The sequence below is a fragment of the Eucyclogobius newberryi genome, unplaced genomic scaffold (genome assembly GCF_026437365.1).
Source record: "Eucyclogobius newberryi isolate DKJ021-1_F unplaced genomic scaffold, fEucNew1.0.hap1 SCAF_19, whole genome shotgun sequence".
Classification (NCBI taxonomy): domain Eukaryota; kingdom Metazoa; phylum Chordata; class Actinopteri; order Gobiiformes; family Gobiidae; genus Eucyclogobius; species Eucyclogobius newberryi.
The window spans coordinates 5551538-5563657 of NW_027315823.1; the positions used below are offsets into that span (position 1 = coordinate 5551538).

The following is a 12120-nucleotide window of genomic DNA, read 5'->3' on the forward strand; positions in this document are numbered from 1 at the left end:
CTTAATGCTGTAAGATGTAAACACGGTGAATCGAAATAAATACTTTTTTGATCATTTTGCACAATATTGTCCCTTTTTTCCCCACAATTAAACATTTTTCAAACTCTTTTCCTACAGAGAAAACCTGTAAAACTATGTCATGAAATCTATTTATCAGTTGACAAAAGTGTACTGCGTTTCATACACTGAGAACAAACTGCCCTCTAGTGGCTCAGAAGCGAACACTGCAGCTTTAAATAGTGAATTACAAGTCATTTTATTCGTTATTCTTTACAAAAATATACACAAACTCTTTAACACAAACTCTTTTCCTACAGAGAAAACATTTTAAACATAAAACTGGGTCATGAAATCTTTTTACCAGTTGACAAAAGTGCACTGCGTTTAATACACCGAGACCACACTGCCCTCTAGTGGCTCAGAAGCGAAAACTGCAGCTTTAAATAGTGAATTACAGGTCATTTTAATTGTTATTCTTTACAAAAATATACACAAAATGGCCACACCGGCTTCTCGGGGACACAAGGGGGCGATGGTGCACACTGTCGCCGTGTCCTCGGACAAGACGCTGCACCCACCTCATCTCCAGCGTCCAAAAATGTGGCGTTTGTGAGAGCGAACGTGACGGCGGACGCGAGCGAGCCCGTGTTTACGGCGCGTGTGTCATGTGTGTTCACTGACACGGGTTCAGCGTCACCGTCGGTCTCTGGAAACGCAGCGAAAGCCCAGATTTGAAGAGGAGCTGTCCGGGGTGTTCTGGCTTCTGGCGGCGCATCTGTATCTGTAACAGTACGACTGAGAAGAACGAGAGAGAAAGAAACGTTTTTGTTACTTTTCGCTCGCACTTTGATCATAGTCATCGTTACAGTCGCTGAAAAATAATACCAAATGTCTGTTTTTGTCAAGAACACACTTTATTTGTTAGTATTCTCTATGCAAAAGTCTTCGGTTGGTTGCTATAATGTATTTTAAAAGTCCAGATGTACAAAATAAATAATAGATTAATGAGCTGACATATTGAAAAAAAACAATTGCTCATTAATTAAAAAAATGTACTGATAAAATAATAATAATTTGCTCATTTATTTTTTCATCTCTCACGTTTGTCTCATTGGGCACAAGAAAAACATGAATAAAGTCCAATTCAAGTTGTTTAGAAATAATTTGACAGCCCAGTGAACATTTGTGTTTCTGGCTCCGCCCCTTCAGATATGATTTAGTTTTTTTGTCTAATTTTGTAAATGCCAGATTCTGAGTATAATTTAATGGTGAATGATTTGCACTCACTTCAAAGTGTAAATCAAATGTTACGTCCAAACAGTTACAGCGCTTTCTCTAAATACAGTACTTTATATTACTCTTTTTTTTGTACTTCTACTTAAGTAATACATTAGAATTAAAGTGACAGGTTTTAAGGATTTTCTAATTTTGACTTTATTTGGTGTAAATATACCTGTTGTGCACATACATTATAGTTTTACAGGTATTTCTGGAGAAAACGTTGAAAAATATGTATAAAAAAACACAGGAAGTGACATCACACCAGGGACACGTTTATGCACTTTATGTAAAATAAAATAAATTGAGCCAATGTTTGCTGGGTAATTTCCTAGTGTGATGTCATCAATTAAAAAACAGGAAAAAAAAGCTATTCTTGCATAACATTTTTATGCAACATTTTAAATATATAAAACCTGCAATTTAGTTCAACGAGTCGTCCGACCTGTAGGGGGCGCTTTGACTTAACCAATGGTGCTTCTTAATTAGGTGAACGCTTCCTGTTTTCAAACGTGCCGATGTAACGGGGCATTAAACGGGTCAAGAGGAAGTTAAATTACCTTGTGACACATGTAGGACCCGCCCTTCTTCACTTTGTCCGACCCCGACGGGGGCCCGGTCTGAAAACGTAGCATCAGGACATTTGTAAGAAAGAATAAACCGAAGAGAAAAAGCACATCTGGTGTAAATATCCTCACAGGGTTGTTCTGCGCGTCCGTGGTGTGATGCACAGTCCACCAGTCGTTTGTCCACTCCCAGGCGTTTCCCACCATGTCGAAGAGCCCCAGAGCGTTAGCAGGAAACGACATGACCTGCACCACACGACACATAACACAGGACGGTAATGTCAGAGCTGCACCACACAGGACGGTAATGTCAGAGCTGCACCACACGGGACGGTAATGTCAGAGCTGCACCACACGGGACGGTAATGTCAGAGCTGCACCACACGGGACGGTAATGTCAGAGCTGCACCACACGGGACGGTAATGTCAGAGCTGCACCACACGGGACGGTAATGTCAGAGCTGCACCACACGGGACGGTAATGTCAGAGCTGCACCACACGGGACGGTAATGTCAGAGCTGCACCACACGGGACGATCAGCGCTGCACCACACGGGACGGTAATGTCAGAGCTGCACCACACGGGACAGTAATGTCAGAGCTGCACCACACGGGACAGTAATGTCAGAGCTGCACCACACGGGACGATCAGAGCTGCACCAGACGGGACGATCAGAGCTGCACCACACGGGACGATAATGTCAGAGCTGCACCACACGGGACGATCAGAGCTGCACCAGACGGGACGATCAGAGCTGCACCACACGGGACGATCAGAGCTGCACCACACGGGACGATAATGTCAGAGCTGCAGGACGATAATGTCAGAGCTGTGGGACGATAATGTCAGAGCTGCGGGACGATAATGTCAGAGCTGCGGGACGATAATGTCAGAGCTGCGGGACGATAATGTCAGAGCTGCGGGACGATAATGTCAGAGCTGCGGGACGATAATGTCAGAGCTGTAGGACGATAATGTCAGAGCTGCAGGACGATAATGTCAGAGCTGCAGGACGATAATGTCAGAGCTGCACCACACGGGACGGTAATGTCAGAGCTGCACCACACGGGACGGTAATGTCAGAGCTGCACCACACGGGACGGTAATGTCAGAGCTGCACCACATGGGACAGTAATGTCAGAGCTGCACCACACGGGACGGTAATGTCAGAGCTGCACCACACGGGACGGTAATGTCAGAGCTGCACCACACGGGACGGTAATGTCAGAGCTGCACCACACGGGACGGTAATGTCAGAGCTGCACCACACGGGACGGTAATGTCAGAGCTGCACCACACGGGACGGTAATGTCAGAGCTGCAGGACGATAATGTCAGAGCTACAGGACGATAATGTCAGAGCTTTTGGGTTAGTTTTATGTGAAAGTTACAAAGAGTCAAAAGTATTCTAACTTAAACGTTCTGTCTCACTGGAGATGTTTTGGCGAATCCGTCCTCTGCCGTGTTCTCCGAGGGAAACTGTCCCTGCCACAGGTTTGCGTAATGTCGGCCTTTGGGAGTCAGCTTGTTCCCCCACGGGTAAAGCCTGCGGGCACACGACGGCGTTAACGCTTTACACTCGACAGGCGTTTCACGTTTCACGAGAGGGCGTCGCACCGGTCTTTGAGGCCTCCTCGGCAGGCCAACTCCCACTCGGCCTCGGTGGGGAGCCTCTTGTGGAGCCAGGAGCAGTAGGACACGGCGTCGGCCCAGGACACGTGGAGAACCGGGTGATCCAGCCTGGGACAGAACCAGTTTAAAGAGATTATACACATCTTTTACACTCTTTAATGGACTTTAGTGTTGGTTAAACATGGCATTTGTCCAGAGGCTGTCAAGACTTTACTCCTTTTGTCGATTAATCGGTTGATTGTCGTTTTTGTTGACCATAAATTAGCATTACTCGACTGATTATTTTGATTAAATTGTAAGGATTTCTGCGAGACATGAGCGGAAAGGAGAATGTAGAGAGATATCTGAAGATTTGGGAGTTTAATCTGGCTTTTTACAATGTTTCTGAATAGAATAATGGTCAGATCATAGAAATACTGAATACTTTCCCTTATCAGTCGACTATTCATTCATTTTTAATATTTTTGAAGGAATATTTTGTTTTCTGCAGCGGCAATTTCACAAAATCACGGCACCTTGGAGCGGGAAAAAAACTACTGTATTTTCCGGACTATAAATTGCACTTTTTTTCCATAGTTTTGGCCGGGGTGCGACTTATACTTATATTTAAACTTATACTCCGGAGCGACTTATATGTGATATTATTTGTTATTTTCACACTTGCAACCGCATTTGATACTCCAGTGCGACTTATATATGTTTTTTCTTCTCTATTATGCATTTTTTGGCTGGTGCGACATATAGTCTGGAAAATACGGCAATTCTGAATTTTTGCCAAATGAAAACAACTCGCTGCTTATTTAAAACTGTCAAATAAAATATATAAAAACAGAATTTCACCTGTCTATAATGTTCGAGTCTTTCCCTTCAGGGTGTTTCCAATCGGCCCCTTTCACCGGCAGCCACCAGGGGGCAGCAGCCACCTACAAAACACACAACAAACCATTCAACCAACTAAACTACTCGATCAGGACTAAAATGGGCTCAATTCAGGACAAAATAAGGACAAACCAAACGCTAAAAACTTAACTTTTCCCGATCCTTTCTCAAATTGAGCCTCAAATCCACGTCTGTCCGGATTTAGCCGAGTGAAATCTTGCCATTACTCTTACTCGACGTTAAAAAAAACATGTCTCTGTGTTAATCCTTAAAGACGGAAACATCTGGAGCGGGTTCTTCACATATTTCCCGCTGATAAAGCTTCGAAAATATGACTTTTTAAACGCGGAATAGATCACAGAGAAGACAAGACAAGTTCAGGAGAAAAGGTGAAAGATAATAATGTTACGGACACTAAAGCAAAAAAAACAAAAACTTAAATAACTTACTGCTCGGTTTATTTCACTCTTTACGGCGTCACTCAAAAGTCCCTCGAACACGAACGAATCTCCGAATTTCTCCGCCTGGAAGAAACGCAGAGCGAAACACATCACCGACGACAAGATTACCATAAATCAACGTGTTTTTAGTAATTCACCAGTTTTGTGTGATTAATAAAGAAACTAAAGAGAAGAAAGGAGAAAGAAAACAGCATTTAATTATCATTTAGAGATTATTATTTTAAAAACCAAAAGGAGCTCCACAAAGTATCACAAGGACATGCATTATTTAGACTATGATCTTTTGTCCATGGGAAGAAAATACATATTTTAAATAGAAATATGTTCAATTAAATATATATATATAATAACAATAAAATAAATAAAATAAAAATAAATAAATATAATGAATAAAATGAATTAAATAAATTAAATAAAATAAATGTTTTTTTTTTTTTTAAGTCAGTCAGGTTGGGCTGTAATCCTTTAGTTGTTTAGTCAATTAATCGGTCGACGGCGTCTTAGTCGACTCATAGTTTTATTTAGATTAAAGGGACTTCTGTGGGACAACAGCAGAACGGAGGGAGTGAGTTAGCTGGAGATTTTGGAGTGAATCATAAGTTTAATCGACCGTTTCTGTTTAAATAGTAGTTTTGGCCTGAACTCCTGTGTAACCGTGGTAACAGGAGTGCAGAGTGGGTCCCACACACGGGGATACTTCACCGTTTTGATAGCTTTGTCACGTGTCGTTTGCAAAATTCATTCTGGCTATTGATTTAGCCACATTTAGTCGATTAATCGGTCGACCACAGCCACAGTCAGGCTCGTTAAGCTCCAAAATAACTATACAGCCTCATACAAAAGAGCTCCTGTAACAAAGACAGTGACATCAATAAATCTAAATTTTCTGTAAAACATCGCCATATTTTAAATCTTTATTTGGTTGATAATGTTTTTAAAAGTCTCAAGTAATCGTTTGACTCGTCGATTAATCGCAAAAAACAAATCGACTACTAAAATAATCGCCGGCTGCCATCCTGAGTCTCATTTTAGAGGGCGGAGCATGAACGGGCCACTAGACACGCCCACAGACTGAGCAGCTGCAGGAGAAGAAGAGCCAAGCTTCCTGCAGTACTGCTCAGCGGCCTGTAGAGGGCACTAAAGACGAGCTTCAGCAGCAGAATTGAGGGGAAACGACCTTATTTGGACATACTTCACTGTCATTTTATATTTTATTGGTCAATCACTGTTTGCCTTGATCGCCTTGACGACACGACACTGAAATCCAATCACAATCGCAATGTTTGCCAGACAAATTGTAGTCAGATATTCAAAACGTTCTTCAAACCTCGGAGATGTAGCCCGTTGCCGTGACAAAGCTCTGGAACTGGCGGTTGGTGACTTCCTGGACGTCCATGTAAAAGGGGTCGATGTGGACGGGTCTCTGGGGCCCCTCTCCGTCTGCGGGGATCCCAGGGCTGTCTGTGCCCATCAGGAACTCTCCCCCAGGAACCAGAACCATCTGAGAAGCACACAGCGGGGCACGAGTGGACGTACTTTTTTAATCATGACACGAATGTCCCAAGTTTATCACAAACTATAACTGTGTCTGCTCCAGATTTCTGAGCAAATAGTGAACCAAAAAACAGCCTTACTTTATGTACTTTTATACACAGAAACTGGAGTAGTAGTTGTAGATGAAGTAGTTGTAGTTGAAGTAGTAGTTGTAGTTGAAGTAGTAGTAGTAGTTGTAGTTTAAGTAGTTGAAGTAGTAGTTGTAGTTGAAGTAGTAGTTGTAGTTGAAGTAGTAGTTGTAGTTGAAGTAGTAGTTGTAGTTGTAGTTGTAGTTTAAGTAGTTGTAGTTGAAGTAGTAGTAGTGGTAGTAGTAGTAGTAGTAGTAGTAGTAGTAGAAGTAGAAGTAGTAGTAGTAGTAATACTTGATATAGACCAATAAATCAGGCTGATATTTGTACTTTTACTGCATGTTATGGAGGCCGATACTGAGTTTTGGCCGAGCGGCTGCCTTAAGAATATGCATCAAACTTTATTTGTACTTAAAATACAAATCTAAAAAATTAATAACTCTCTCCACTGTCATAATTTGCAGGAAGTTTAGTTAATTAAACTTTCTGCAAATTATGAGAGTGGAGTAAACTAACCCTGGGAATTCAAACTGGTCATTTATTTTGTGTTTTAACAGTGAAAAACTGTTTGTATTTCAGTTAATCAGTGAAAACGTGTCACGGTCGACTTCACGGTGGAACATTTAGATGACGGGGCAGTTTAAAGGGTCAGAGAACACCAGAATCTAACGGTCAGATGTTTTAAGGGCACGAAACAACGTCAGTACTTTAGAAATACTACTATAAGTAAACATTTGTAAATACTAACTAACAGTAATACAGTTTAAACATGGTACACGGTGGAATGGTGTTATCGTTATTTTAACACTAATATTGACGTAATGTCCTTGAAGCATCTTTTACTCTTCTATTCTACGATCTTAAAATATTATAAAAACTCAAAATATGAAAACGTTTCCAGAACTTAAAAAAAAATACAGTTCAATAAAATGTTACTTTTCAAATTAGAAACTATATGTTCCGTGTATAAATTAAAAAAAAATAGAGAATTATAGGCGTTTTTACTATTGCTGAATTAATACAAGTGCACGGATTAACCTGCATCTTACTATGAGCGGGGTCGCCGCTCCACAGATCTGACCAAACAGAAAAACTGTCGCAATTGTTGTTCTGGAGAAATGCAAAATCAGAACAACTTAAATTTAAAGTATATATGACAGGTTTATAATTGTACTTCCTGGTTGGACGTGAGCGCAGATATGACACAGTTAGAGGTCATTCCACAGCTGTTACCTAGCAACCAGACTGTAAACAAGAGCCAAACTCCACATAAATGACACAACAGTTCTGATCTGACACACAATAATACCATAAAACACCTTTATTTAGTCCAACGATGGTTTAAACTGTTAGAAAAGTGTCTCGGTGTAAACTATCTGTGTCGCACACTGATGACATCACAGAGGGATTCAGCTCGACTTCCTATCAGTTTAAACTCTTGTTTTTCAATACTTCTTCACAAACTGCAACTTAACGGATGTAAAATTAAGATAATATTTAGCACACGTTCTACACCACCAAACTAAGTAAGTCAGGATTAGAGAAACAGGAAGTGGACTTTAAAAAGAAGGGTTATTGACGTTTTGTGCGACACTTAAACCTCAACAGAGACATTCACGAGCACATTTAAACACATTCTTGACGCCAAACACTCCCGGTAAAGCATCTGTACGCGGACAAGTGCATCCGCAGTGCAGCTTTATCCTACCTGACTGCTGCTGACGTCAGTGCGCGGCGCCTCAGTCCGATCCGCGTGGACGTGTGCGGAGTACTTGACCGCCGGGTCCGGGTGGTCCGGGTCCGCGGGGCGAGCGGCGGGTCTCCTCGGGGTCGCACAGCCGCAGCTCGACGCTTCCTCCGGGGCTTGACTCTGTGACTCTGCCGCGCACGGAGCCTCCAGACCGAGCGCGACACGTGCGCAAAGTAACGCCGCGAGCGCGAGGAAAGTGCGGAACATCTTATACAAATGATATGAAGCGCTCAGGTCCCGCCATGAAGCTATTATATTATATTATCAGGTCCATGGCTCGGGACTCCCGCGCTCATGTTGTTGTGACTGTACTTCCGCATTGTCACGTGATTTGTCAGCTGAGGGGAAGAGGATGTTTTTTTTTGTTTTTTTTTATTTATTTAAATTGAATAATTAATTACAGCTTCAACATGGCATAAGGCTTTGATAAATTGTAAAACATAAATTATAATAATCTGAATATGAGTTTTACTTTGAAAAAAAAATACATTTGTGTATATCTTGTTTGGCTATTAGTAAACAATAGTTAAAGAAATTGTCATTGTGCAAAATGACTCAATACTTGATATCGTTAAACATAACATTTGATGAATCTGTGACAAAATTGTTTGGAAATTTAAATGCGTCCCAAAAAGTTCTGATACAGCACAATAAATAGTTTCCAGATTGAAACGTTTAAAAAAAATCATTACAAGGATAAATGTTGTTTAAAAACTTAAAGTGAGTTTCTTTGGCTTTTGGTGAAATCAGAAGTGATAGATACTTTGTCCTTATTTTCATTTTGAGGTTAATTACAATTTTCTTTTTAATGTATTACATTTATTGTACGTTTGCAGCTTAGCGACAAAGCACTGTCTCCAGACAGAAGTATTTACATGGTACATGAACATGCTGTGATTATCACTCTGCGCTTTGTCGTCATTAATTATTGATTTATTCTACGAGACTCGTTACTTCCCCATAAGGAACGACTGGAGCAGAAAGTGGAGCTCCGCATTTCTAAGGCACCCGGAACCAGCCGGGCCGATCTTGAGAAGGGCCTTTTGGAAGCAAAAGTGATGTGGAAATTGGGATTAACATCAGAATGTGACAAAATATGAAAAATGCTTTTTTTGACAAATAGAAACCATCAGGTTTGAAGATAAAATGGTAAATGGTCAGATTTGTATAGCGCTTTTCTACCGTCAAGGCACTCGAAGCGCTTTACATCAAGGAACCAGTGATAAGATAAGATAAGATAAGCCTTTATTAGTTAACACTGTGGGGAAATTTCAGTGTTACAACGCACAAGTAGGTACAGAAGTGAGAGAACACTTTTAATAGAGGAGCTCTTACAAAAGAAAAAAGAAAACTTGTAAAAAAAAGCAACCTTAAATTCTTAATAAAAGTATAAGAAGAAAATAGTAAATAACACTCTTATTTACAGCAGTTGTATGGACAGGCAATATTGCACCAATATGATTGACATTATGACAGAGTATTGCACATGATTATGTCAGTATTGCACATGGGTATGACAGTTACACATGTTCAGGGCTAACAGAAGGAAAGACCTGTGAAACCTTCCCTTCACACAGAGAGAGTGGATCAGTCACTGAAGCTGCTCTCCAGAGCGGACAGAGTGTCCTGCAGGGGGCGACACTCATGGTCCAGCATAGATGTGAGTTTAGCCAGGACCCTTCTGTCCCCCACCTCCTGCACCGAGTCCAGAGCGCAGCCCAGGACGGAGCTTTGTCCAGCTTCCTCCTCTCCCTCTCTGTGATGCTGCTGCTCCAGCAGGCCACACCTACAGGAGCTGATGCCACCACAGAGTCAGAGAAGGTCACAGAGTCATAGAGTCTCCTCAGGAGGTAGAGCCGACTCTGGCTCTTCCTGTACAGTGCGTCTGTGTTATGAGTCCAGTCCAGTTTGTGGTTCAGATGAACACCCAGGTACTTGTATGAGTCCACTCTCTCAATGTCCCGTCCCTGGATGTTCACTGGTGAGGGGGCAGTGGAGTGGCGTCTGCGGAAATCCACCACCATCTCCTTGGTCTTTCCCGCGTTGATGAGGAGGTGGTTCCGCTGATATCAGTCCACAAAGTCTTGAGCCTGTTCTCAGTGACACATTCACACACACACAGACATGAGAAGTACAGTACAGTACGGTGTAGTACAGTGTAGTACAGTAATAGCTGTAGGAGAGCATTCTGATGAGACAAAAATCAGATTTTTAGGTTTTAAGGTTAAGGTTAATGTACATTTTATTGTCTCCGTAGGAACATTTGATCCATCCTTCCAAGCTGGTCTCTTCAGGAGCAGGGGCCCATCAACTGGTGATGGGCTCGGTCAGGACTACCTTTACCTCCTGTGCATGTTTTGGGTGGATGGGGAAAACCGGAGAATCTTTTGCAATAAAAAGTAACTGACATTTTCTAGTTTTGGTCCAGATCGCTCTTAATCTTTGGAAAAACTCCAACATTTTGCTTCTGCCTTCATTCTGGAATTTTGGACATTTTGATGGTTACGTTTTAAAATTATGTTCCTTATTAAATTTTTCAAGGCGTTTATGAGCACTTAGACCTTTACTAGTATTTGTAGATGACTTATAAAACCTAATAAATGTTAAGAAGCCATGAACCAAAAACATGTGTGTGTTAGTAAATCATTAATAAGCTGCTCATTAAACTGTTTAAAGTGACAAAAGTAAATGCCTCAGAGCTTGGAAACAAATAACTTGTGCTTAATTCAGTAAATACTTTTAAGGACCTGACCAGACTAAACACAGTTGGAACACAAAGATGAAAGCATTTTAAGCACTTTTTTGTGTTTGGTTTTGTTTCCGTGGTGACAGTTTGGAGGCGCGTGGACATCATTTCCCAGAGTGCATCCGTCCACGCTCCGCAGCCGGAACGCGCCAGAAGCGGCACCGCGCCCCGAGTCCGCTCCGAGTCCGCTCCGAGTCCAAGCCGAGTCCGCTCCGAGTCCAAGTCGAGTCCATCCCGAGTCCAAGCCGAGTCCGCCTTGAGTCCAAGCCGAGTCCGCCTTGAGTCCAAGCCGAGTCCAAGTCGAGTCCATCCCGAGTCTGCACCGAGTCCATCCCGAGTCCAAGCCGAGTCCAAAGAGGCGGAGGAGGCGGCGGTGGAGGAGGCGGAGGATATCACCGTCTGTTTGACTGAAGCGCAGCCGAGGAGCGCGCACGGGCAGCGGGGCGAACAGAGCCGCCTTCCCCCATCCATCCAGCCTGGAACTATCGCCGCCGCCACACCGAGGGACAGAACTTCTCACGCCGGGAGAGGAGGCTGGCATGTCGGCGTCGTAGCTCCTCCGAGCACCGCGGGTCCACCGAGGGTTTTACGACGAGAGGTAAAACAAAACAAAACCAAAAAAGCACAAGTTTGGCTCGGACACTTTTACTCATGTCGCGTTTTCTTTCTGGAGCTTTTCGTCTTCAAAACTTCACGTAGTTTTAGGGAGAACTTGTCATTTTACACCGCGAAAGGCTGAAGTTTTAACTTTGACATTTACAGACGCGAGCCCGTTTGAGAATTCTCATGTTCGGTTTGGGTCAGTTTCATTGCGGGCGAGCGCCGCCGTGACCGCTCCGTTTATGTGCTCCGTTTATGTAACCGTCCGACCGCGTTCTGCCCCGGTGTCGGTGACTGTGTCCCACACTCCTGCCTCCGGGACCGGTGCAGGTGCACGGGGCTTATCCACGGTCCTACAGCCTGTGAGCCAAGGCCTACGGCATCATAATCATCATAATCATAATTATCATCACCATAATCATCATAATATAATGATGATATTAATGATAATAATAATCCTAATAATAGTAATAATAATAATAATATAGCCGCAAGCGGCAATGATCGGCCCTCGCCACGCCGCCGCCACGCCGCAAGAGTCCTTTTATTACATCTACTGCTGAATCTGTGACGCTGTCACATCTTC

The 12120-nt window shown here is 42.7% G+C and overlaps 1 protein-coding gene across 1 annotated transcript; it reads right to left on the minus strand.

The window, feature by feature from the left end:
- Positions 1-298: 298 nt before the first annotated feature.
- Positions 299-8497, minus strand: sumf1 (sulfatase modifying factor 1). The gene is made up of 9 exons (XM_072451505.1): positions 8147-8497; positions 6144-6317; positions 4805-4879; positions 4317-4399; positions 3462-3584; positions 3276-3390; positions 1977-2090; positions 1839-1898; positions 299-795 (listed from the first exon to the last, which is right to left on the minus strand). Exons 1-9 carry the CDS (start codon positions 8393-8395, stop codon positions 694-696), a joined length of 1095 nt encoding a protein of 364 aa, XP_072307606.1. The 5' UTR covers positions 8396-8497; the 3' UTR covers positions 299-693.
- Between the last annotated feature and the right edge of the window lie 3623 nt (positions 8498-12120).

Bases quoted from the DNA above. Each gene is read 5' to 3' on its own strand.
- sumf1 (XM_072451505.1), bottom strand. From the start codon at position 8,395: ATGTTCCGCACTTTCCTCGCGCTCGCGGCGTTACTTTGCGCACGTGTC. The intron at 3,585-4,316 runs GTGAAATTCTGT...GTTCTGTCCCAG, and splicing joins GACTCGAACATTATAGACAG to GCTGGATCACCCGGTTCTCC. The intron at 2,091-3,275 runs GTGAGACAGAAC...CGTGTGGTGCAG, and splicing joins GATTCGCCAAAACATCTCCA to GTCATGTCGTTTCCTGCTAA.